We start from the raw sequence: 26,363 nt of genomic DNA, 5'->3' as shown, positions 1-26,363 counted from the left end.
ATTTAATTTCCCTAGCCCGGCAATGTCTTGGCTTCTTGGTTTGCATTCGCCTACAAAGATGCAGAATTTTTCTTCCAGATAGCTGTCCTGCGCTGCCTTATTGATGGTGCAAGCTGTGTCAAGGTGGCACAGTATTGGAAGGGTAGCCGGTACAGCCCCTTGGGGATGATGGGTGTGATGTGGTCTAATTTTTGTTTGCATAGTTGACAATTCTATGGAATATGCAAGCACATTGAGGACAAGTCCATAGGCATCAGTTGTCCCAGCTTCCAAAATGTGCAGTGAGGGCGGAATATCTGAGGCAACTTCTAGGTTCTATTTTGGAGAAGCATAGCGAGGAGACTGCAATTGCATTCTCAAAGATTCATTTGTCTGGTAGAATTGCTGTAATCCTCTCCTCACTTTACTGTATACGTTTGAGACCTGCTTGTGCATTGTATTTAGTGTAAAGTGTGATGAAATGCGGGTATCTGTTCCTTCTCCCCAAGGGGGAGCCGCTCCCTTTGAGGCTAGGGAGATGAGCCTGCTCCACAAGACCCAGCCATATTGGCAAGTTGGACCTCAATGGGAGTGACTCCCTTTTGTGGGACAAGTACCCCTGTTCCGATGAGGAAACCCCTAGGTCCAATACCATATCTGCCTATATGGGACTGCCAGCTATGAAGACTGACCTGTCATCCTTCTATTTGGCCAGACAAAGAAAAAGGAAATGTCTTTTTAAAAACAGACTAGACGTGTACATAACTGGGATGGGTAGCTGTTGGGGGAAGAGAGCATGGTAAGCAGGGGAAGCCCCCTGACGTAATTCTGCCTTGGAGAGACCGAGCATAGCGAAGTCGGGGAGCCCGTGACTTTTGGATGCGTCAGGAACGCCAGATTGAGATGCCGAACCGTTGCCCGAACGGGAACCAAAGTCCCATAGAAGGTGGTGGCGTGACCAGCAGCTACCTTTGACTACACAGATTTGCAGACACACCCATAAACCAGATTATGGAATGTTAAGGTAGGAGCACTGTACCATAGACTTATTAGGTCTCTAACAATAGAGTTGATACTAAATGTTATGTGATTTGAGTGACCGCTTATGACCATAATGCACCTTAGTTGACGAGCTATGATGGATTGTGTTTGAAATTACTTGTAATACCTGAAAATCATGTATTTAGTTTAGATAAACCTAAGCACATGGTTCATTTTTTTTAAAAAATGTACAAAACTTCTGATATTTTGTTATTAGTCTTTCATTTTACAAGATTCAAAGATACAAATTGTCCTGAATGATCTAACAAGTGATTACTTATTACTTTAAATACTTTTGTATGATTATTTTCTAGATAAACTGCCCCTGATGAAGAGATTGATCTCGAAACTCATTGGGTCATATTAATAAAAATAAATGTTGTATTAAACTTCTACTGTTCTGCAGTTGAGATCTATACTTCAATTTGCTATTAGAGATATTACATTGTGGTTTTGTATATGGGACATAAAACACAAGCAACTCATTTAAATGTTTGGCTGATTTCTTTCGGCTTTCTGTAGTGTGCAGGGGGACATCTTTGGGAACTCTGTTTTTTTTTGTTGACAGGTAGGCTTTCTCTTCCCCGCAACTCAAGACTACAAACTAGATTCTTAGTTGCATTTTACCATACATACATTTACACCAACAGACCTAATAGGAATGCATTGTACATACTTTTAGGTATTAGTTACCACAGCTGCATCATTGTGGATAAAGGGTCCAGCTAATGACGCAGAGACTGCCCGAGGAGGGAGTGCTTCGAGCTCCATGCTGCTCACGCCTGTAAATGGCATCCCACTGTTGAGAACAAGACCAGACCCTGAGAAGAGGAATCTGGGGAAACTGAATGCCCGACTGCGTGTCGAGGCCTGCGAGGTTCCCCTGTGTCAGGCGAGAGGCCGCAGAGGCAACGTATGAGCAACAGAGAAACTTTGCACAATCCTAAGTATGACAGTCGAACATTTAAATGAGAAGAATTGGAGTTATATGAAGTCAATACAATACGTGACGCATAATGCTGTATGGGAACCTCTAAAAAGTGGAAGCAAATACCCTGGAAGGAAGGGAGAAACCTCCAGGAACAGAGCCTTTATAATTGTTCATTTATAACGCGCTTAATACCAGGAGTAGTTTCTAAGCACAAGATCGGGATTTGAACCAGTGTTGCCCTGCGTTGTGTTGCTTGCAAGACAAATGATGCATTGCCCCTGAGACATCCTTCCTTAAAGAGGAGATGGACCACCACAAATAAAGTGTTACAAGTGTTGTGAAAAGAGACTGTTAAGGGAACAGAATCAGAAGAGACCATCCAGTACCAAGATCCCAGGAGAAGGGAAACCATAGTTGGCATTAAGTTATACAAAGCCCAGGTAAGATTAACCCTCAAGAATATAAACACTAAGATTAAAGACACAATGGTGAAAATGTCTTCCAAGAAGAATTGTCGTAAAGCTAGCATTAAAGAAACTAAAAACCCCACACGCATATGGGAAGAGCTACAGGAGCTCGTGAAGGAAGCTAGCTGAAGGAAGCACATATTCTAAACCGAGACATTTGAGTATCAATAAACCCAGGAAATAAGATTCTGATTGAAAGATAAAGCTGCTGGAAGAAAGGCAACAAGAGAAACGGCCGCGAGAATAGAGACTTTCTTTTGGCCTTTTTGAGTTATTCACGTTAGTGCTAGGATAAGGTAGAGTTAGGTTTGGGATGGTGGACAGTTACTTTTGGACTCCCTGACAACAGACCATCACCTTCAGTTGATATAGATAGGTCGGGTGATCAAGCATTCACCAATCCTTCTTGCCCCATTGCTCCTCTTTGAAGGGTGGCTTACGCAGAAATACTCTGATGTTTCATAGGACAATAGCTTGTTCTGGTGTTTAGAAATCCAGCACACTGCTTCGAATTTCCGAACCTAGAAGTTGCCTTCTCCTCATGCAGTAGCCATATAGAGCCACTGGCCACATGAGTCCCCTGAGAACATCCAGACACCCCTCTCAAAAAAACACACACACACACACACACACACACACACACACACACGGCTGGTTAAGGGTCCTGCTCTCCTAGCATTTGTCTGCATTACCTGTTTAATGTTGGTACTTTGTGACATGTGCATTATGTAAAGGGTGTGTTGTGGAAAACTCACATCAAGGTATATGTTGCATTGTCGACTACCTTTGCATGCGAGTTACTAAACTAAGCTGGTTGCTAGCCATGGTCTCCTGCCATTAAAAAGGTATACCTCACAAGCCAATTCGATACTTCTCTTTCTCCCTCTTAACTCCCACTCCCTAATTGTGGTTCAATCACTTTGTTTGATTATTTGTCACTGTTCTAGTTTGGCTCTACCATTACCTCTCATGTCCCTTACTTTGTCATGGTCCTCTTCTTTTTCAGAAGTGCGAGGGCTTCCTGCAGCCGGAGTTTCGCACCTTTGCTGTGGATCCCCAGATCACGTCACTTGATGTGCTGGAGCACATCCTGATCCGAGCCTTCGACCTGAACGGGTGAGTTCTCTTATGTACCTTCATGTAGAAGTGGGAGTCTATTTCTTTCCCCACCCTTTCCTATACATGTTCAGTAATGATGCAGACACTTGGGAGTTCCTATTTGAGACCAAGATGTGTATTGCCCTACAAGGCATATTTTACATGGCATCAGAGTTACTATGGGGAGGGGGGGGGCTGGAATTCTTTTATTGGGTCTTGCTGTTGGAAGAAGGCTCTGAAATTGTGCCCGAACAGTGTAGTGCCTTCATAAGAGTGCCACCACTCACTTCTTGCCTGATCTCCTTCTGAAACCCCTCAAGATATTAAAAAGAAGCACACTTGCTATGTATTTAAATCCCTTTGCATATAAAGCGTTCCATCATTTTGTATGCATCACTTTGCTCACCCCTTTGCTATGTAAAGCACACTGCTACCCGTGGTAGAGGGCTATCATGCTTTTAAGAGGGCTTCGAATTAGATTTTTGATTAGGCCCACTACTGAGACCCTAAATCTTGTCACTATGTTTTCCTGCCGTTGCCCATCCACCCAATTGCATCATTCCTCATCGGCCTTGTCGTGTAATCAATACATTCCTTTCCATATTCCCTTCCTCCCCTTTTTTCAAAGCTAAATAACACTTTAATGTTTTATACTTACTGCTTCAGTTGAGGCAGTTTGTGGCATTGTAAATACAATACTATTACCTAACTTAATGGTACTCATTTCATAGTTCTTGAAGGATGACCTGCTGGGTTGGACCTGAGCCACTTTAAATGAATGTCAAATTTACAATCTAATTGAAGATCCAGAGCTACATCTTGTAGGGCTCAGAGACTTGTTTCTCAGCTCATCATACAACAATCTCAGACAGTCTCTTTTCAGCAAGAAACAAAATAGTAACTTGCAATTATCCTGCTAAGGGGTGATGTTGGGGCATGTCCTAATCTTCCCAAACTACCTCCAGATGTCGACCACTGCACATAACACTTATGTAACTATACTCCTTAAAAAGCAAGTGCTTAGGCCTTGTGATCATTGTGCTTTCCTCCTCCAAAAGCCTCATCATTGGGACATTGACCTCCTGGAGCACGTCCACGGAGTACTTCTACCAAAGGACCCACTAAGCTGTTATTCTTGGGATACAAACCCAAGGCACACATGATGTACTGTTCACCTTCATCATTAACCTATTCCCACCATCCATATTTTGATTGGACCACCATGATGGATAATGCCATCCATCCGTATAGCAATTTAACATCCTCGGGCATAACCTTCAGATCTTTAAAATTGAATACCTAAAACGTGTTCCTCGAAGCATAAGCCAAAGGAAAGGGGCCAGATCCTTTCTAACCCGTGCAGAGTCTTTAATCAAATGCGTAGTTGTTTCCAGCGACAACACTTTCCAGACCCACTGCAGGAACATCAAACCAGTTATGTGTTTTTTTTAAACATGGATCTCCAATAAGGAGGGCCTGAAATGGATATAAATTTCTGGGAAGCGCATTCATTTTGATTACCGTATTCCTCTCTATACCTGAAATAAATGCCTTTTCACCTACTCCTTGAATTTCAGGGAGAAATATCAGGTAGTTTGCTTGATCGAGCGGATCATAGTGACTTGTCTGGTGAATGCTGAAGTGTTTAATTTTGCAGCCACTGTAAATGGGGTAGATGCCTTCAGCCCCTCCTATTGTAAGTCTGGGTTTGTCATTCCAACAAAAACTTCGCATCGACATGACAATGCATCGAGTTACCATCAAATGCATTTTTTTACTTGGGGTGGGGGGGGGGGCAGGGGTGGGATCTGCCCCCCAAGCCCCTGGTTTTTTTACCATTACAAACCCACCCCAAACAAAATGAACCCCTTAACCCACACAAACATACAGTCCATGGTAACATTTTCGATGCAAAATGTACGATGGAATTGTTTTTGATGCAAAGTCTTTCGATGGAAAGACCAGATACCGTTAGTCAGTGGTACTGATGTTCAGTAACTGAGTTCGATTCATTCATCTTGTAACCGAGACCTTGACATTTTGCTTGAGCTCCTCCATAACTGGAATGGTACGCTTCCAGGTTCACCAAACTTGGGGTCACATCAGCAAGAAGACTGTTCTCATTTTACACATCAGCCCCCGCCCCCCTGAGCCCCTCATTAGGATCCCTTGTAGTAAGTTGTTGCTTTCGATCCGGCAAGACAGTGCGATCCAGCACAATGGCAAATTGGAGATTAACCTTGCTTCACCCCTCTCTTTGGCTCAAAGGGATGGGGGTGGAAGTGTGTTGATTGCCCCAATCCTAGCCATAGGAGGCTGAGTGTGCTGGCACTATTTTCTGAAATGCGGGTCCTAATCTAATGTATTTCAATATATCATTTATAAAGCCAGTCTGCTTCCAAAGCTGAAGGAAGTGCTGGATTGGAACTGTTCTGCGGCCTTGCTAAAGTTAATAACCCTTTTCGCGTTGTTGAAGGCTGTTATTCCTAGGACTATCCTGAAATGATTTGGCCCAGTTAAACTTGAAAACTGTGCCTCTTGCATGGATGCAAAATGTTTAGTGTCCAATTTAGCATCTACGTTCATGAAGGGGATTGGCCTATTGACCGAGCAATCGGAGGTCCTTGACATGTTTTTTGTATGTGCCAGTCATTTAGATTTTGCTAAGGGGTCATCTTCCGTGGAAAGGTTTATTTCTCCGCCCCTCACTCTACCCCCCCCATCCTCTGTTCTACCCCTGGCCTCCCACCCACCAATCCCCCAAGGTCCCGAAAAAGTAAAGCCACACCGCATGTAATTGTGTGACTAGGAGCCTAAGAAAAAACTTGACTGCATATGGAGAACTAACTCTGATGTTGGCAAACTTGCTTACATGGTTACCAATTCGAAATAGTAAGAAAATGTAAATCTAATCCTACTGCCTTTTTAAGCTACCTATAATTTCAAGGAGGAATTCTGGCTTCATGCTAATCTTTTCCATACCAATTATGATCCTGTTCAATCTCGAGAGTTTGCCCAAACACTTCTTTCCTTCAAGAGAAAACCATTAAGATCCAGGTGACCTCTTAAAAAAGCTTCCCAGATTAATAGCCTCTGCCCATCTACAACACAAGATCCTCATTAGTTATGCAAGCAGCAATGAGCCTGAAAACATTGGAAGGACTTTGCTTCCCATGCTTGGGTACAGTTATCCAGGCCAGTATCGACACATTAGGAGACACCATGGCAGATGTCATTAACATGCCTGAGTGCCAGATTGCTTGAAAACGGCAACCATAACACCATCGTCAAATCAAATGCAGTCTCCCATCAGACCCTGCTAACTACTGACCCATGGATAACCTTCCTGTCATGGAAATAATACCAGTAAAATACTCCACTAGTAACTCCAAGCACATAGTGCTAAAAAACAACTAATACATGATTACCAATCAGTGTTCAGAGTATCAAGATAGTCCAAATCCATCCTTCTACATATTTGGGAGGAAATTCTTAAAATGGACCATAACAATTATTTTGCTACCTGCTGTCTAGGACAACAATAGACCAAATTATCTCTCTTAGCCACCTCCAGAATTCATGGTGATGAAAGGTGAAACCGTCACTTGGATCCCGATCCCTTCCGCCATGCAGGATTGTACAGCCCAGGTTTAAGCTGGCAGCTTCTGCTCACAAATCTCTCCATACCTGTTGGGGTTGTTCCCAGAGGTCGTCTGGGGGTCTGTCCGGCTCCCAAGGGTCCAACACCCTTCCCCAGAATAAACGGAGGACTCGGACAACGGCAAGTTTGTACTGTGGTTTATTAAAAAAAAAAAAACAGGCATCCTACAAGACAATCGAGATTCTCCAGTACATCTCAACTTTCCAATGCGTGCTCCCCAGTTTTGTTGTGGTATGTCATCACCTGGACCCTTCCCCAAAAACCTATCCCATTTCTGGTTGGGTGCTGGGAGTGGTAACCCATATAGTAATCCCCTATAGAGGTTATCCTACTTGTCCTCGCATGTAAGGTGGCCGACCGGTCTCATCCCCAAGAAACTATCTTTTACTTTGTTGCAGATTAGTGGGCTTACTATTGGCTCTTGCCCCTTGCCGTTCACCCCTGAATTTTTATCTTGTGATTGGCTGGAGCTGGTCTCCCCAGGCCTGGGACCCAGTTTGGTTCTCCGCCCTCTGTGCACTTCTCCAAGGTGATGTGAAACGACTGTCGACTGTGTCTGAATTGTAATTGGTAGTGTACCACCTTTGCCTATGAGAGTGTCTCCAAGTTGCAACACTTGTTTCACTCTTAGTCTGGGTTGCTAGGATCGCCTCTCCTTCCCACCATGGGTGACTGTCCATTGTCTAGTCCGGCTGCATCACGTGCTTGTGGACCTCACAATTGAGCTCTTGGGTCTGCATTTATGAGGATTTATTCAATTTTCCTCTAGCTGGTCGCCATGCCGTCTGGAATTATCTCTGACCTTGGCTGTAGGCTCGATCTGCACTTCGTGCATCCTGAGCCAGCTCAGCTCATCTCGTCTTTTGTTCTGTGGCTTGAGGCCTTCTGTAATTTTCCTTAGACTTATAATATGATTTCTATATGCTCTTACTGTGCTATTTAACCTATAGGTTAGTCATACGTGGTCCTACCAGGCTCCCTATATACTCCTGTAGACCCATATTGTAGACCCATATTGTTATTCGCCATAAGCATCTCCAAGCTTGCTCAGGATCTATTGTTGCCTTGCGTTTCTGCATTTGGCTAATGAGCAAAATAATAAAGCTTTGACAGTATGTATATGTATTCCTCCTCTAGCTATAGTGCTGTATAAGTATGTTCTTCGTGTACGCAAATGTGTGCTCGTGTAATGTGGTGCAGGACTGTGAGTGTGCTTCATGACCAACGCTGCTATGTCGTGGTGTCACTAATGACGTCAGCGTAGTGGCTTCTTGGTGCTTAATGGAAGCTGTCCATTAGGGCATTTCCAGCCACAATCTCAGTTGAGTCCCCTGTTTCTGAAAGGATATGTACTGGATTAGGTCTGAATGGCTGACTGAGGGGAGATCTTTCTGTGTACGTGTCAGCCAGTGGTGCACTTGAAGCTTGTCCAAAAAAGGATGAGTACCTCCGAGTGTTTCTGGCCGGTCAGCCTGTCCTGTTCCTGGGGCGAGGAGGGGCACTCCTGGGACCCTCTCTTCAGTCCCCCTTCTGGTGGACCTGTCAAGCACTCCACTATATGTTACTACCTTTATCCTTGGTAGCCATATTTCGAATGGATTGTGTCCTCCAACGTATTCCTCATCTTCGACATGTAATGTCCACAGCTGTGCTGCTTCTGACATTTTTCCGGCAAAAGGTGCCCTGTGTCGACAGCATCGGGTCGATGTCCCTCGAAGGCCTCCGTCGAGCGTGACGTCATCGGATGTTATAAGAAGCACGCACGGCGCCAGTAGCCTCAGTTCTGTTTGTTCCGCAAACGTGTTTGCTTTGTTAAACTCTGCGCTCCTCGTGGTTTCTGTGAACTTACAGTTATGTCTTCTTCTACCCCGATGACCGCGCGGTCCGACTTTAAGAAATGTCGGGATTGCGGCTCCAAGATGTCAATCACGGATCCGCATCAGGTTTGTATTTGGTGCCGGGGCGAGGGCCATGATACGGATGAGAGTTCCAAGTGCCAGTCGTTGACTGCTAAGGCCTTGAAGGAACTCAAGGTAGGCAAGGTGTCTTAAGTCCCGGCCGGCTGGACTTTCGAACAATGATTCGAGAGGAGACTCTCCTCGGCAGAAGTCGTCCAAGCGGTCACGGTCCAGGAGTGGTTCCCGCCACTCATCTTCCTCGTCAAGGTGTTCAAGGAAACGGCACAATAGGTCGCCTTCCTCGTTGTCTTCGGACACCTCCCCGAAAAGGATGGTATGCCCATCCAAATCATCGATCCCAGGTAAACTGCTTGATAAACATCGGGAGCCTTTGAGGCCCCGTTCGGACAAGGCATCGAAATATCACCTGAGACGCCCCAGGTCAAGGTCTTCGTCTCCGGCGAAGCTGGCAAAGCCTTCAACATCGAGGCCAGTGAAGGCATCAGCACCATTCCCGTCGAGTGTGCATGTTGGGTCTTCAACCCCGGTCAGGCCATCGATGCTGTCGGCGCCATTGTCGACATCCGAGCCATCAACGCCATTGTTGCCGACTGGGCCTAATTTACCGGTGAAGGTCCCTGTGCAAGTGTATTTGTAGAGGAAGGCTACTACTAAGTCTTTTAAGCCAGTAGCTGAGAAAAGGTGTACTCCTCTGCTTAAGGAGGTTTTTTTAGGTCCCTCACTGACACTTATGAGGAGGAAAGCTCTGAGGATGATGCCCCTTTGGTCTTCAGTTTGGAACCCCTAATGTTCCTGATGCCTCATTTCAGAGGTGAGTCGGATGGAAGACCTTTGTCACACTCTGCACGATGCAAGTGGTCTTGACACTTCTCCTGAGCTGGAATTTGGCAGGCCAGACCCAGGGGAGCATACCGACTCCTCGTATAGAAGGCTTATGACGAGAGTTGTGGAGTATTTGGGCTGGTCTAGACCTCCTGCGCAGTTTGTTCAGGATGATCCTATGGATATTTTGGATCAGGGTCTGCCTACCGACCCTGTGTTGTCATTTCATATGGCTTTACAAAAAAGGGTGGCTGCAACTTGGAATGCCCCGGACACTATTATGGCGGTGAACAAGTCTGACAAAGAAATACCGCCCATCCTGTAGTGACCCCCGGCTACTTGTCCACTCACCCCACTCCAGAGAGTTTGGTGGTCCAGGCAGCCACGGCTACCTCGAAACAGGCGGCATACCCTACAATCACTCCTGATAGGGACGATAAGCTATGGATGGATGTGCACGCAAGGTGTTTTCTGCTGGGAGTATGGCGTTGAAATCGGCCAACTCCACTTGTGCCTTAGCAAAGTTTTCGCACACTCTATGGATTTGCATTTCTTTGGCGGCTGAGCATATCCCCGAAGGGGAAGGAAAGGGCTGGCTTTCTGGCTTTTGTTCTGGATGGCAATGATGCCATGTGTGAATCCTTTCAGTCGGGGTTGGATACTGCAGATAGTGTCAGCAGGTCCATGGCTACGAACACCGTGATGCACAGGTTTGCCTGGTTGAGGAAGTTGGGTTTTGCCCCGGATGTGCAGACTCGCCTTCTCAACATGCCCTTTGACGGGTCTCACATTTTTGGCAGCAAGGCTGACGAGAGCCTTGAGAAGTTGCAGACCTGGAAAGCAGCCGCCAAGTCTTTATGCGCCGCTGTGAGACAACCTCAGCCTTTTCGTCCTAGGGGACAACAGTGGAGGGGTGGATCTTTTCGCTTCTCCTCATTTGGAAGGGTGAGAGGAATGGCCAGTCAAAGAGGCCAACGTAGGTTTCCTCATGGTAGATGAGGTAGAGGTGCCAAGCCCGCTCAAGCAGCAGCCTCTTTGCCATTGGGCACTGCAGCAGCCAATTCAAAACCGCTCTGAGGCCTTGAGTCACTGCTTACCAGTAGGGGGCAGGCTGTCTCAGCATCTAGAAGAATGGCGAGCCATTACTTCAGATGCGTGGGCTTTGGAAACAATAGCCCACGTTACTGCCTACCCTTTATACAACAGCTTCCTGACAATCCACCGGGGAAGCACTCTTTGAGGGTTCCAGATCTGCTACTTGTGCAGGAGATTGTAACCCTGCCGGAGAAAGGCGCTATTGAACCAGTGCGTGTGGTGGAGAGGAACAAGGGTTGGTATTCCCCGTATTTTTTTGTTTCCCAAGAAAGACAGAGGACTGAGACCCATCTTGGACTTGAGATACTTGAACAAGTTCCTCAGGAAGGACCAGTTCAAGATGGTCACCCTTTCTCAGATCCTTCAACTTCAGGACTGGTCGGTGTCATTGGACCTGCAGGATGCTTATTTTCATGTGCTGATCCATCTCAAGCACAGAAAATACCTGTGGTTCGCAACTATCAGTTTCGAGTCCTGCAATTCGGGTTCACCTCCGCCTGAGGGTCTTCACCAAGCTCATGGTGGTGGCAGCGCATCTCAGGAGAGGGGAGATTCACGTCTACCCCTACCTGGATGATTGGCTTATCAGGGCGCGTTCTCCTTTCAAAAACTGGGCTGGGTGATCGCTCATTGCAAAGACAAATGGCTGTTCAAACACAGTTGTAGTTCTAGGGTCTCGGAGTACTGCGAGGACAGGTGGGTTTTCTCGTCCGAGTTTTGGGTAAGCTTGGGCCAAATATACTATGAAAACGTGGTAAGCGTGCTCGAAATCTGTTGGACCTTCTAATAAAGTGGACAAATTGGCCCGAAACATCAGATGGTAGACCATTGGGCAACATGAACAAAAACAGTCGCGCTTTCTCGACGAATGTATGTAGAGAATAAAATAACAGTGTATCCTCACTCTGGATGTGTAGGAAGTCCTTGCCTTAACTCTTCTGGCCGTGACCGAGTAATCATTGGGTGTCTTCCATTCGGTAGTGCTGATTCCGAGTTATCTCGTTGCTCCTCTTGGTGATGATCATTGGCCCTGTTGATCTTGTTGCCAGGTGATGCCACAGCTTTGTAGGGCTTGATGTCTGTGACTTGATTCCAAACTGATTTTCCCTCGAGTCTCACCGCTCTCTGTCACGGCATTGATGGTATAGGGGCCTGTGAATCTGGGTGCAACCGAGCGGTGGGCAAAATTGTGTAGGAGGACTCTATCCCCAGGAAAAACAGGTGGTTGTTTGAGTAAGTCCTTTGTGGTGTGGGCACAGTCGCCTTCTCTGTTGGCTTCAGGGCCTCCCTGGTGTCGTATCTGGCGAGAAATAAGAGGCACTAGCAATCAAGGAAGTAACATAATCGTATATTTCCTGGCCTAAAACAGTTGCACTTGTTAATGCATCTTTAAGTGCCCTACTGGGAGGAGCCAGGGGAAGTTGCATGCGCCGTCCTGTCACCACCTCATGTGGGGTTAAATGATGGTCAGACCCGGACTTGTTGCAAAATGCAAATATTGTGAGGAGCAGGCAATGGAGCCAGTTCTTGTTGGTACTCTTTTTAGTCTTGGAAATACTCTTTCAGGAGGCCATTGAGGCATTTGCACACCCAGTTTGCTTGTGGGTGATAAGCATCGCAGAATTTGTTGACTGCCCAGCAGCGTTGTGATGTGCTTGAACATTTCATTGGCGAAGTGAGGGCCATTGTCAGACCGCACGACCTCGCACACACCCATCGAGGGGACACTTCTCGGACCTGGAATTTTGCTGCCCTGAGGGTTTCTGGTTGAGATCAGGGGCTTGCCTCAATCTGCCGAGAGAATGGGCATACAGCCACTATAATGTAGCGGTATCCTTGGCAGACTTGGGTCATGTTAATGTTAAAGGACATTTGTACCGTGCACTATCACCACCAGAGTGGTCCCCTGGTGCTCTGGCGGCTCTGAAAGAGGGAGGGAAGGTGAGTTAGTGGGTGGAGGCTGGAAAAGTGCAAGAGTGCAGTGATGTGCTGTTGGCAACCTCAGCCCGGTGGGTCCGTCGGCTGGGGCGTATGCGGCCGGTAGTCATTGTGTACTGATGTGCGAGTCTGTGTGTTTATTGTTTTGTTGTTGCAGTGTAGTGAAGTTTGTGCGGTTTGTTGTGCTGGAGGTTTGTGGTTGTGATTGGTTTGGAGTTTGAGAGGTGTATGCAGAGGAGGAAATTGTTAGTGGTATTGGTTAGTTGGTATATCTGTCCTGAATTGACCAGTTGGGCTTGCGTAATCTCACCCGATGGGGTGCTTGGGCACCCTGTGCCTCTGAAGGTTCTTGCCCATTTTTTCATTCCAGGCCCCTTGAACATCTCGCTGCCTCCTCCGCCTGCTCTGTCAACAGCCTTGCATGCTCCTCACCCCCACCCACATGGCTAGTGCACCTGTCGGTGTCCGTACCTCAGTTAGTGTGGTGATTGATGGTATCTCGCCAGTTCCACAACCCAGTGGTACCTAGTTGTAGCTATACGGGCGGTTGGGGGTGTTAAGGATTGGCTGGGGTTGTTGTCTCCGTCTCCATGGGTCTCGCGTGAACCACTCTGTCCAGCGTCACCCCACCCGGTGCCCTGAGTGCTTCTCAGTCGGTTCTGGGAGCTTGTCAATGTCCTTTCCCGTTTAGTCATTTGTCTTACTGTTTCGGTTTTAGTCTCTGGTATTGAATTGACAGGTTTTTAGTAATTTTCTGAATTTAAGGTTATCTTTGGTGTTCCTTATTTCTTTTGGGATGTTCCTGGTTTTTGCGGCTAAGGCGGTGACTCCGAGTTTTTTCTTGATGTAAGGTTTTAGTTCCAGGCGGATTTCGTTGGTTGACCTGAGGGGTCTTGTTGGCTTGTAGATTATTTTCTTTTGTAGGAATTCTGCTCCTTGTCCGCAGATTGCCCTGTGCGTTATGCACATTGTTTTGAAGGTGACAGTGTTTTACTGGGAGCCAGTGTAGTGTTTTTAGGGCAGGGGTGATGTGGTCTCTTATGGACAGTTTGAGGAGTAGTCTGGCTGCTGTGTTTTGGATCCGTTGTATCTTCTTCAGTAGGTATTCCGAGGTAGAGGCTGTTTGCATAGTCGATACTTGACATGATGAGGCTGACGATAGTGAGTGTTTTGTGTGTGAAGGACAGGAAATGTAGTATTTTTCTTGCCGTGTGGAGGAGGAAGAAGTATTTCTTGACTGTTGCATTTATTTGCGGTTCTAAGGTTAGGGTGTTGTCCATCAGGACTCCCAGATTTTTTACTACCTTAGATGGTGATGGTGCGGTTCCCATTCCCGTTGGCCACGGGATGGGGGTTTCCTTCTCTTGGTCTTTGGATATGATCATGATTTCTGTTTTTCCTGGGTTGATTTTCAGGTTGTTGGCATTCATCCAGTTGAAGACTTCTTTTAGACAGTCGGTTAGGTTTGAATGATCGGCTTGGGTGTCTTTGATTTTGTAGATGATTGAGTATCGTCTGCGTAGTTGTAGCATGTGATGTTGTTTCTTGAAGATTTTGATAACTCGGGTTTGGTAGATGTTGAAGTACAGTGGTGATGGTGAGGATCCTTGTGGCATTCCACAATCGTTAACTCGTGGGGTGGATTTGAAGGGTTTAATCCAGACGGTTTCTGTTCTGTCTACTAGGAATGATTTAGTCCAGCGTAGCGCTGTGCCCGTTATGCCTGTCTTCTAGTCTTTTGGTTAGGGTGTCATGGCTAACTGTGTCGAAGGCTGCGGAGAGGTCGAGCAGAATAAGGGCTGATGTTGTGTTGGAGTCTGCGTTTGTTTTTAGATTGTCCCAGATGGATAGTAGTGCTGTTTCTGTACCTCTTGTGGGTCTGAAGCCGACTTGAGCTTGGTCCAGCAGGTGGTGTTTTTCAACATATTCTTGGGTTAGTTTGTATACATAGGTTTCGAGGAGTTTTGCCAGGTAGGGGATGTTAGAGATTGGTCTGTAGTAGGTCATCTACGTCGCCGCTTGTGTTTTTCAGAAGTGGTTTGATGTAAGCTGATTTGAAGATCCTTGGTACAGTTCCTGTTGCTAGTGATAGATTTAGGTTTCTGTAGTAGTCTGCTGGCGTTCCTTGTGCGAGGATTGATTTGTAGATGTGCGGGGGGCAAGGATCCATCGGTGAACCTGCTTTCTTGCTGTGTTTTACCAGCATTGCGAATGCCTCTGATGATATTTCCGGAAAGTTATTGAGTTTTGTTCTGCAGTTCTGAGATAGTTTTGTTTGGTTGTATGTTGCTGTTGGTTGGCCTCTGTTGGATGGTTTGTCAGATGTCATTGTGTTTTTTTTTTTTTTTTTAAGTGGTCTGCAAGGTCATTGCAGAGTTTCTCCGCGGGGGTTGGGGTGTTGTCACATCCTGTTGGGTTTCTCATTTCTTTAATGATGTGAAACATTTATTTTTGTGTGTTGGTGGCCTTTGTGATTCTGTCATCATAATGCCTTCTCTTTGCCTTTTGAATGTCCTTCTTGTATGCATGGATTTGCTTCTGGAACAGTGTTTTTTTTTTTGTCTAGGTTGTAATCCTTCCTCCATTCCATTTCCATCTTTTTATTTTCCTTTTTCATGGTGCTTAATAGTGGGGTAAACCATTTTGCCATTGCTCTCTTTTTTGATGGTGTAAATAGTTTTTCTGGGGCTATCCTGTCAATTGTATCTGCAATCTATTTGTGTAGTATCTCTGCTTTCCCGTATAGGTCAGCTAGGTCTAGTTCTGTTGTTGAGGGCTTGGTTAACTCCAGTTGTTTGAATAGGTTGCTTTCTTTGACGTCTTTCCAGTTTTTTTTTGTGGTGGTTGTGAGTTTAGGAGGTTGGATGCAGACTTGAGTAGGCAGAGTGGTTACGAATGGGATGATGAGATGGTCGCTCCATAGTATTTGTATTGGCGGTGCCGTGGTGATGCGTTTTTCCTCGGCGAAAATTGCGTCCAGGGTGTGTCCTGCCGAGTGAGTGCCCCTTTTACTAGTTGTCGTAGTTTCATGGTGGTGAGTTGTTCAGTCGGTGAGTTTTGGGGGTTGGCATGACTGTCTTCGAACCAGATGCCCAGGATGATTAGGCGTTTGTGGTCGAAGGCTATGTTGGTGATGGCTTCTATGAAGTTGTCGACGAGGGATGCATCATAAGTTGGTCTGTACACCAGGATGAATGTGATGTTAGTTTTTGGGCTAGCTGTTAGGTGTATGACCATGGACTCGCAGTTGAGGATGTTGAGTGGTTCGTCTGTTCTTATTGTTAGGTATTCGTATTCTTTAAATGCTATTGCAATGCCTCCTCCTTTTTTGTTTTTCCTGTTTATTTGAAGTCATTTAAAGTTTGCTGGGAGGCAGCTTTGGAGTGTGATTTTGTAGTTGTCATCCACCCAAGTTTCTGTGATGAATAGGATGTCAATGCCATTGTCGTCGAGTAGGTCGAAGATCTCTGTAGAGTGTTTTGACATGGATCTTGCATTTATCAGATTGCAGTGGAGTTTGGAGGTGTAGTTTAGTTTGGCTTTTCTTGTTAGGGTTGTCTTCTGATCTTGTTGAGGTGTAGATTTCAGGTTGTCGGCGTCCTCGAATAGTTCTTCTAGGTTTTGTCTAGGATTTTTGTTTTCTTCGGGTTCGTCTTTCAGGGGTTGTGGTTGTGGATTGGGGGTTCTTCTTGCTTTGGTGATGTAAGGTGTTATCGCTTCAGTCGTGTGTTTGTTGTTTCTGGTGGTGATCGTCCTTCTTCGTGATTTTGTTAGGTTGTTTAATGTTGTTGCTTCTGGCGTTGCGTTGGTTCGGTCTGGTGAGCAGGTCTCAGCAAGGTATGGAGTTAGGTAGAGGGATTTGTCTCTTCTCTCAGTATTGGTCCGATTTCTGATCCTGTCTGTGGGGGTGTGTTCTATTGTTGCGGTTCTTAGTTGCAGTTACGGAGTGTTTGTTCTTTCTTCTCTTCTTTCCCTCGGGGTGGGTCGTTTGCGCAGCATTTGTACGATTCCGAGTTGTTTAGGTTTTTTTTTTTTTTTATTATTTTTCTGATGTCTAGTCGGTTCTGTTTTGTCTTGTGGTATAGTACTTGGTGTGGATGCTGTCCGCTACTGGTTTTAGTCTTTGTTGTTATTTCCAGCTGATGTTGTCTATTCGTTCAGTCGCTGTCTTGGAGGGGTTAGGGGAGGTGGTTAAGGGTTGTATAGTTATATAGTTGGGTTTTAACGGTGGCTCTCTTTGGTCTCTGTCTCCCTGAGCGTGGTTCACTGCGGTGAGTTAGCCATGTATGTTTAGGAGGGACATGCACCGGTTGCGGAGTGACTTTGAGGGGTGCAGCTAGGACTTACTTCCTTGATGTAGTCAGGGCATTGAAGCCCTGCTAGATCTGAGAGACAGGTCTATTAAAGCAATCTGAGTATCATTAGAATGCAATTTGGAGACAGAACCCCAGCTAAACTTTGCGAGACCTGTATAGTGGGAGAGAGGCCTATCAATGTGGTTTGAGTATCATGTCGACGTGGAGGTGTTGAAATGGACCAACTGGGCGAGGTATGGCTCCTCTCAACTCAATGTATGTCCTGCAGTGAATTGCTTGCAAACTAAGCAGCTGCTCATAAATTCAGCCACTTGTTCCGCCAAATTGGGACAGAACCCTGTTCCTCCAATATGGGAAGCAAGCACCTCCTTCCCTGTATGTGTTGGATAATGTAACTGTGTCAGTGCTCTGTGCAACAATGCGAGTGGCATAACCACTTTCCCTGTGTTGCCATAGTGCATCTGTTGGAGATACTGTACATCCCCTCCTAGTCCACAGATCCTTCTCCTCCCTGGGTGCAGCTCCATTATTTGTGTTGCTGCCAATACATTGTACCCCTCCTTGAGTATCATTGTCCTTGCATAGTCACGGCATGTGACGAGGTCTCCATTTCCAGGAGTTCTCCAAAATAAGCGGCACACTTTGCTTACATGTCTGCTGCTTCATTTCCACTTCAGACTGGGTCCTCCCCTCGTGTGTGGGCTTGGCACTTGACTATTGCTAGTTGCTCAGGATAATGTATGACGTCCACTAATCTGGCCAATAGGAGTGCGTTCTGTATTGGTGACCCGTCAGCCCCCCTGAAGCCCCTCCACAGCCATTGTGTCAGTCCTGAGTGTACTGTGGAGATCACGTAGGCTGAATCTGGGTAAATTGTAACTTTAAAAAAAAAAAAATTTCTGCTGTGCTCCAATGCCAATATTAAGGTCACTAGTTTTGCTGCCTGTGCTGAATAATGTGATGGCAATTGCGCACTGACCACTGCCTCGCTGGTCCCATCCTCTCTTAGCCTTATCACTGCCGTTCCTGTATGTCTGACCCCCTCAGTCTGGTTAATTGTCGATGAACCGTCAATGTAAAGCACGTCTTCCCCCCCTCAAGTGTGTCCTGCTGCACCTTGCGAGTGTCACTGAATTCCTGCACATTTTCAGTTCAGTCATGCACGTCACCTTCCTGTAGTATGTCGGTGAGAAAGGTCGCCGGATTGATGAGCCTGTACCTTACTTCCTTGATGGATGGGTTTGATAGAAGCACCTTGTACCCTGATGCTCTTTGTGTTGTCAGTGTACTGACAGTATTGCTAAGAGGGAATGCTCCACGTAAAGAGTGGTGCTGCACCCCATGGTAATACTTGCTGATTTGTCCACTGCGAATGTGGCTGCAGCCAAAGCTTGTTCGCAAGGCTAGTGTCTTCTCATTACTGGGTCTAGCTCCCCACTATAGTATGCTAGTGGCTTGTGCCCCAAGCTCATCTTCTGTGTCGGCACTGCGGTCATCGCTACTCCATCGCAGTCTGAGAACAAAAAGAATTCCTTTTTATAGTTTGGGATCCCTAACACTGGAGCTGTGCATGTCGCTTCCTTTAGCTCATCAAATGCCTCAGTCATTTCTGTTGTCCATCGTATTATCTTGGACCCCTTTTGTGCTTCCTTCAGTGCACTTAGTAGAGGTCTGGTATAAGTGCTGTTGTTGAAGACTTATGCCTTACAGTAATTGCATAACCCCAGGAATTGCTGCATCTCTCTCTGTCGTGGGTTTTGCTGTCCTGCGTATTGTCTCCGCCCTTTCTGGCGTCACCTGTCAGCCATTTTGGGAGATCTGTCCAATGTATAGCACTTCTTTCTGACAGTGCTGTAGTTTGGATTTGTCCACTTTGTATCGGCTAACACTGTCGGCATGTATACTGAGTCATTTCTACACTGTTCTTCTGTCGTGCTGCGAATCAAAATGTCACCTTCGTACTGAATGACCATGCCCTCCATCTGTACATTGCTTAGGTCCATCTGGAGGACCCTATTGAACATGGTGGGTGACTCACAGTACCCTTGGAGCAGTCTTGTGTGTTCCACTTCTTGTTTCTATACATAAAAGTAGTCAAGTCTGGTTGTAGTGGTATAGAGAAGAAGGCGTTCTTCAATTCTATGACCATGAAACAGGCCACGAGGGGGTGTAGCCCTGATCTTTCCTGAGTGGATTCCTGCCTCTATCGTTCCCATGCAGACTTCCTCCTCTTTTGAATGCCTTGTCTTCAGGCTTTCTCTCTCTCTCCTAGTCACTCTTATGGTGGCTATCTACCGGCCTCCCATTCCGATCACTGCACTTCTCTTTGTGGGTGGATCTCTTCTCCTCCCTCCTGGCCTCAACCACTCGGCTCCTCCTTCTTGGAGACCTCCATATCCATCTTGACTCTCCTTCCTCCTCTTTACTCTTCCGTGGCCTCGCTGATTCCCCCTCTCCCTTTCTATCCTCCTCTTTGGCCCGACCCACTCTGCAGGACACACACTTCATGTCTTGATCTCCTCTGACCTCCCCCTCTCCATCCCTCTGATTACTCCTCTCTCCTGGAGCGATCACTCTTCCTCTCTTCTCATCTCTCCCTCTCTTCCCCTCAGGCCAAGCCTCCCCAACACTGCCACCTACCTTCTCGGATATCTGGCCCATGAAGCGTGTGTCAGTTGATGCTTTTGCCACCACCTTCTCTGCCCCCTTCCACCTCTGGCTGACTTACATCCTGACACAGCCCTGTCTATGCTCTACTCTTCTATTTCCGATACTCTTGCCCCTGTCATGATGATCCACTTGAAGACCAAAGCCAAGTCCAATTCTTGCTATAACTCTGACCTTGCTACACTTAAACGTAAGTGTAGGGTGGCTGAGAAGAAACGGAGGGCTTCTTGTTCATCCTTGGACAAACTGGCCTGTCGCCTGCTCCAAAGGCAATGCAGACTCTCTGATCTCACTAAGAAGAGAGCCCACATCCAAGCCCGTGTCTCTGCGGCATCTAACAACTCAGACAAACTCTTTAAAATCTGCAAGAAGCTGGCCAACCCTGTTGCAGTCTCTACCTCTGCTGTCGCCTCCCGGGCCCTCTGCATGGCCCTTGCCTCTCACTTCATCTCTAAAACCCAGGATATCCTGTCCACCCTCTCGTCCCCTGCACCGCTGCTCCCCCTCCTCCTGTGACCTCTGCTCCTCCTATGACCACCCCCACCTTCTTTCTCGTCCTTTCCTCTTTTCTCCCCTGATGAGGTCTCTAGACAAGTCCGATCTATGAAAGTCTCGTCAGAACAGGTTCCTCCCTGTTATTCCAAAACCATCAAGGACCACATTGACACCCTCCTCCAGCCCTGTGTGATTTCTGCAACCTCTCCTTCGCCTCAGGATCCTTCCCCTCCCCTCTGAAGCACTCTCTTATGCACCCTCTTCTCAGAAAACCCACAGCCGACCCTTCTTGCCCGGCTACCTATCGCCCAATCTCCATCACTCCCTTTCTGGGCAAATCCCTGGAAAAGCTGCCCATCTCGCAGCTTAACCTTCATTCTGACTCTGTTGGTTGTCTCCATGAACATCATTCTGGCTTTAGAGCTGCCAGAAGCATGGAAACTGCTCTCCTGAACATTGACTCTAACATTCCTTCTGTCCTCATCATACTTGATCTCTCTTCTGCCTTCGACATGATCAACTATACCATCCTGCCCAACCGTCTCTGTGACAACCTGGGTATCGCCGATCGGGCCTCGGCCTTGCTGACCTCTTTCCTCTCTGATCGACCCTCCCAGGTCCAAATTGGGTCCTTCCTTTCATCGATCTCCCCTTCTACCTGCAGTGTCCCCCAGGGGTCTTAACCTCTCACCCTGCCTCTTCATCCAATACCTGCCAACTTTCGCCCGCCGCATTGCCATTTTCTGCTCCAATTTCCAGTGCTATGCTGACGACACTCAACTCATTTTCAGGCTTCCCTCTGCCACCTCCTCTCCTTCTCTCATCTCTGATTGCCTATCTGCCATTCAGGATTGGTGTGCCACCAACGATCTCTGCTTGAATGGCAGCAAGGCGGAGATCCTCCTCATCGGCACACCTTCACCCTCCTTTCCCCTCACTCGCTTGCCGGCCTCCCTTGGCCCTCCTCCTACCCCTACCTGCGTGGCTAAGAACCTCGTGTCATCTTTGATTCCACACTTTCCTCTCCTTCCCACAGAAGTGCACTGTCTCCCGAGCCTTGGTTCCCTCTAGGTTGGACTATTCTAAATCTACCTGCCTCTACTCTCCGCCCTTTGCAACTCATCCAGAACAGGTCTGTGATACATGTCCTTTGCCTCAAGCCCTGGGATCGTATCTCTCCAGCCTGAAATCTCTCCATTGGCTCCCAGAGGATGCAAGGATTAAATTCAAAGCCCTCTGCATTGTCTTCAAGGCTTTCTGGGGCCTGCGTCCAAAATAACTTCAGCTGTCCCTCTGTAAATACCTCCCCTCTCGAGCTCTTCGCTCCTCTACCTCCAACTCCCTTAGGGTCAGTAATTTTTCGAAGAAACGAGCTGGGAATAGATCTGTCTTCGGCTGGGGCCTCCCTCTGAAACAGCCTCTCGGCCACTCTGAAACTCAAGGAGACCCATCTCCGGTTCTGGAAGCACCTCAAGACCTTCCTCTTTGCTTCTGCCTTTGCCCCTCTTCTCCCCTGCTGATCTGCTCTCTCTCGGCACCATGCACCTGGCCTACACTCTGACTTCCGGGCCCAGGAACCTGCTCTCTCTGTCACCCACCCGCACTGCCTCCTGGCAATACCTTGCACTGGGGTCTATCTGTAACCATACAGTCCCCCGCCCCCCGCCCCATGACCCGCAGACCCACCCTGTCTGCTGCCTCAATCCCAGCACTAGCCACTTGCTGGCTGCAGTATTGTTGCTTTTTTTATTGTTGATTTATTATTTATCTGTTATTCCTTTGCTCAACACTTTCCACTTCTCCCCACCCATGCACTTTCCCCTTTCCCTCTCCCATGCACTTGCGCATGCTCAATGTCACTGCGCCTAGTAAGATCGTTGTTTTTGTTCTACCTTGTTCCCCTCCCTTGCCTTGTCGCACTCTGAAACACTTGTGTACGAGCGCGATACAAATAAAATATCCGCTGGACTGCTGCACAAAACTGTTGCTGGGATTCGGAACCAAAGGATATTGTGCTTCTACAATCTGATTAAGAGGGTGCAAGTCCTATATAAACAACATGACCCCCCTTTTGCTTTCTTAACAGGCTACACCGCTGTGTTGTATGGTGATTCTGATGGTACTATGGTGCCCTGTTTCACTAGTGCTGCAATGGTCTCATAAATGCCCTCATCTACTTCCTTTGAGAGTGGGTATTGTTTGACTCTGTGTAAAATTGCTCCTGGCTTCAGCTTTATCTTCACCCCTCCCACCCGCTTTAAAAGCCCCACATCATAGGCACTAGTGGTCCATAAGATGCTGGGCACCTTGGCCAGATCCTCCTCGCAGAAGGATGGTGATGCTTTCAGCGCCATTGCCATCCTCTGTGGTACCTCTCTGTAATGATTCTTTATGCAATATGTCACACTCATTTCGAAAACCATCTCATGGTCTGACCGGTTGTCTCTGAATAGTTCTTCGTCTGTCACTGTGGTCTGTACCCATCAGCTAAGGTGATCACTGCTCGCCATGATCGTCCTGTGTTGTCCATCCCATGTACTGCTATCCACTCATCTCCCACAATCACTGCCTCCAATTCTAGTGAAACTATTGTCCCTTCTGCCTCCTCCAATGGTGTCTCTGGTCTGAACAAATACTCATTTGGCATGTGCCACATCATCGCTTGAATCCCTGGGAGCCATGCAATTGCAATCTCAGTCCCGTATTGGAACAGCTACTTGTCCACTTTCACCCCCCCCCCACACCCCCCCCACTCTGTACTTTCCGTCCACAATATGATTTCCCTTAAGTTGAGAAAATGTATCCCTGGTTTGGAGCACACGATTCCCTTATCTGTGAATGAAATCATCATGTTAAGTCTGCTCATGATCTCTCCCTAGTATGTTTACAGGTGTCTGTCGAGAGTAAAGTAAAGGCAAAGATAAATTGTGTTCCTCTATAGAAAGGGAAATATTGTCCGTGAAAGAACCACTTCCGTAGCCCCAGAGAAAGTATTCATGGCATCGCCTGACAACATATAGCTTCCCTCTCAGATGCAGGACTTGGTCTCCCCTGTGTCTGCAAGAAAGGAAAAGTCTTGTCACCTATCGACACCCCTATGCGTGGTTCCTCCGCAGTATTGGGTGTGATCGACCGGATGGAGCTCATCAAGTCCGTCTGTGGGCTGTCCCATTGAGGATATAAGGACATCCCATTCCCAGAAAATGGATTGTTCCCCACCATGGTGACCCCTCAGTTTTCTAATCGGGGTTGTTGCCATAGAGTCTGTGCGTGCTACTGTCCCGTCGTTTGGTTGCATGCTGTTCTGTATCTGCGGCGTCTGTTGTGCCATGCACGCATGCTCTGGGTTACTCTGAGTCTAGGGCATCTGTGGTGCCTGCAAATACTGCGGTATTGGAGCTTGCATCTATGATATCTGTGTCATGGGCTGGTGTGGCTGCAGGTATGCGCTCTGTGTTTGTCCTCGTTGTTGTGCCTCGTCCTGTTTGTAATACTGGTCTTGTTCCCCTTGTTATGCTGGCTGGTATTGCATGGCCCCATTCCGTTATACCCACCTACTTCTGCACACTCTCGAGATGTGCCCCATCTACCCGCACAACCAGCACGGTGGTGGCTCCCTCCCTTGCCCTTGGAGACCCCGAGAATAGTCCCCTGGGCCCTGCTGCACCTGCTTCCCATATCCTTTATGTCCTCCTGGAAACCCCCCTTGGTTGTGATGTTTCTGTGGCCCATACCCGCGTTGCCTGGGTGGGCCCCCTCTTCCTCGAAATCCAGGCTGCAGGTTTCCCCGCCCCATGAATTCCGCACCCCCTAGCTTCCTTTCCTCGTTCTTCTTCCTCATACACTTGTGTATAGGCGTGTTACAAATATCATATCTTCTCTTGCAATAGCCTACAATGGTGTACTATCGTGAGCTGTATTTCTGGCCACGGTTTTGCCTACTAATTTCTTAAGCTGCTTCTGTACCGGTTCTGGCAACCCTTGACACATTATGTGGTCAAATAAAGCTACTATTTTGTCCCACGGTTCTCGCGTTTCAAGGTGCCAAGGCTCTTGGATCGCCTGAATATAGCGTTGAGGGTCTTAATCTTCCCCCATCTTGCGGGCCATAATCGCACTAATGTCTGGCGTGTCTGGGTATTGTGTCCTTGGAGCTTGCCAAACGGCAACTCGGCAGTTTGCAAACAGCGAACTATCATGTGCCGTGTCCTGAATGGTCACTCCTGGGAACCCTGTCCTTTTCCATATGTCATCAGCAGCCTCCCTGAGGATCGCCACTAATAGTCCATTTACGTCACCCACTGCTAGTCTCTGTCCCACCGTCATTCTTTCCATTTCGTATATCCATTTCCCCGCACCTGCAGTTAAAGAAGGTAGCTTACATCTCACGTTTTCCTTGTCAATATGTTTCCATGGTATATATTGAGGTCGCCCCCCTCCCTTTTCCAGTAGGGGAAGCTGTGTGAACCCTACCTCCCTGCTTGCTCCTCTAGTCAGTCTGATTTGCTTGTCGGCGTTTCTAATGTCCGCGTATGGGTCCACTGGCGCTCCTCGTGCACATTTGTCTAGTGCGGAAACATGCTATGTCCGTCTCCCCTTTCTTTGTCCTGGGAGGTCCCTAATTCTCAACGTATGGGACCAGGTCATCTATGTTGCATAATTCGTCCATCCGCTTATCTTTCACAGAAGGTTTGTAAAGTATGCTGTAACTAACAAAGTGCTTGCCTGGTGTTTTTGTTTCTTACTAATTGACTTGGGAGCATATATTTTTCAGCAGTAGTTTGTGGATTATTTTCTGTGCCTGTGTGTTGGAAAAACTTTATGGCTATCCTATGCACTGCCTCCTGGTTTGGTCGTCTTGACACACCTCACAAGTGGAATTCAGAACCTCTCTGCAGCTCACACCCCACCCTTGCCCCCTAGCCTCCAACATAGGTTTTTCAGGCCTCTGAAAACATGTCCTGAATGACTGAGGATGTAGGGGTCACTTGCTCACCTCGCTAGGAGGTGAGAAATCTTCCTTGAATATTTTTGTGAGGTTTCAGGGTTGCTGATGTGCTTTTGACAGAGAACTGCAAAAATTGCCTCTATAAGGGTGGAACTGGCTCTGACGTCTCCAAATGTATTAGGAAATTTAGACCTTGAAGGAGTTATACCACCCATTCTACTTCTTCCACCAGGCATGCTTTGTCTTGTGCCACAAAGATCGAATCATCATACACGTGATCATGTGATCTCCTGTGTCTTGAGCTACTGGCCTGAGGTATTCGCTGAAATATCCGGGGTGGATGACGGACCAAAGGGCATACTAAAATACTTAAATTTCTGCTTCTTGCTGCCTCCACGTGAATTGAAAGAACTTCTGACTCTGGAGGATCCCGGTCACGAAAAAGACAATTAAGGAGCACGACCATGATAAGGTGGTTTGACGCAGAGGATATTTTATTTACTAGATCGCCCAGCTAGGAGCAGGTCCAGAGTTAAAAACTAGGACTACAATCAATGAAGGAAAACTCTGAATAAAGAAAGTGAAAAGCATGGTGGAAGTGGATAACCTGAGATGCAAACTTGTCAACAAGGTAGCCAATACCCCACGTCGGCCCAAAGATTCAGACCTTCCTTGCAGAGCAACATAAGGACTTTTAAGAGACATGTGAGCATTCAGCTGAAAATAGATTCCAAGCAGAGGCATATGGTGCCTTCCAAAGTGGGTCTCGCAACCCAAGGACAGCTAGTTGGTGACCCTTTTGTAAAAAAAAGAGTGCAGTTCATGAGGACCTGAAGCCTCCATAAAGAGTATTCCCCGCCCAAAAATATTTGCATATGCCCTTCACAGCAGAGACCCTGCGTCCAACAAATATCAGCCTTCATTCAGACTGCAATTGAGAGTAGACCAACAATGGCAGGAGCAAAGACGAGCTCAAACCTTTTTTC

At 47.1% G+C, this 26,363-nt stretch overlaps 1 protein-coding gene across 1 annotated transcript in view; it reads left to right on the top strand.

Moving 5' to 3' along the window:
* The window catches only part of TBC1D25 (TBC1 domain family member 25), a 450,273-nt gene that overhangs the window by 41,132 nt on the left and 382,778 nt on the right, over positions 1–26,363 (top strand). The window contains exon 2 of the mRNA XM_069647546.1: positions 3,425–3,534. Within this exon, the coding sequence (XP_069503647.1) occupies positions 3,425–3,534 (110 nt within the window). The remainder of the gene's footprint in view (positions 1–3,424; positions 3,535–26,363) is intronic.

This window comes from Ambystoma mexicanum, chromosome 2q (genome assembly GCF_040938575.1).
Source record: "Ambystoma mexicanum isolate Mex_15411 chromosome 2q, UKY_AmexF1_1, whole genome shotgun sequence".
Taxonomy (NCBI): domain Eukaryota; kingdom Metazoa; phylum Chordata; class Amphibia; order Caudata; family Ambystomatidae; genus Ambystoma; species Ambystoma mexicanum.
Note: the sequence above shows the minus strand (reverse complement) of the source record. Positions and strands in the feature narration are given on the sequence as shown.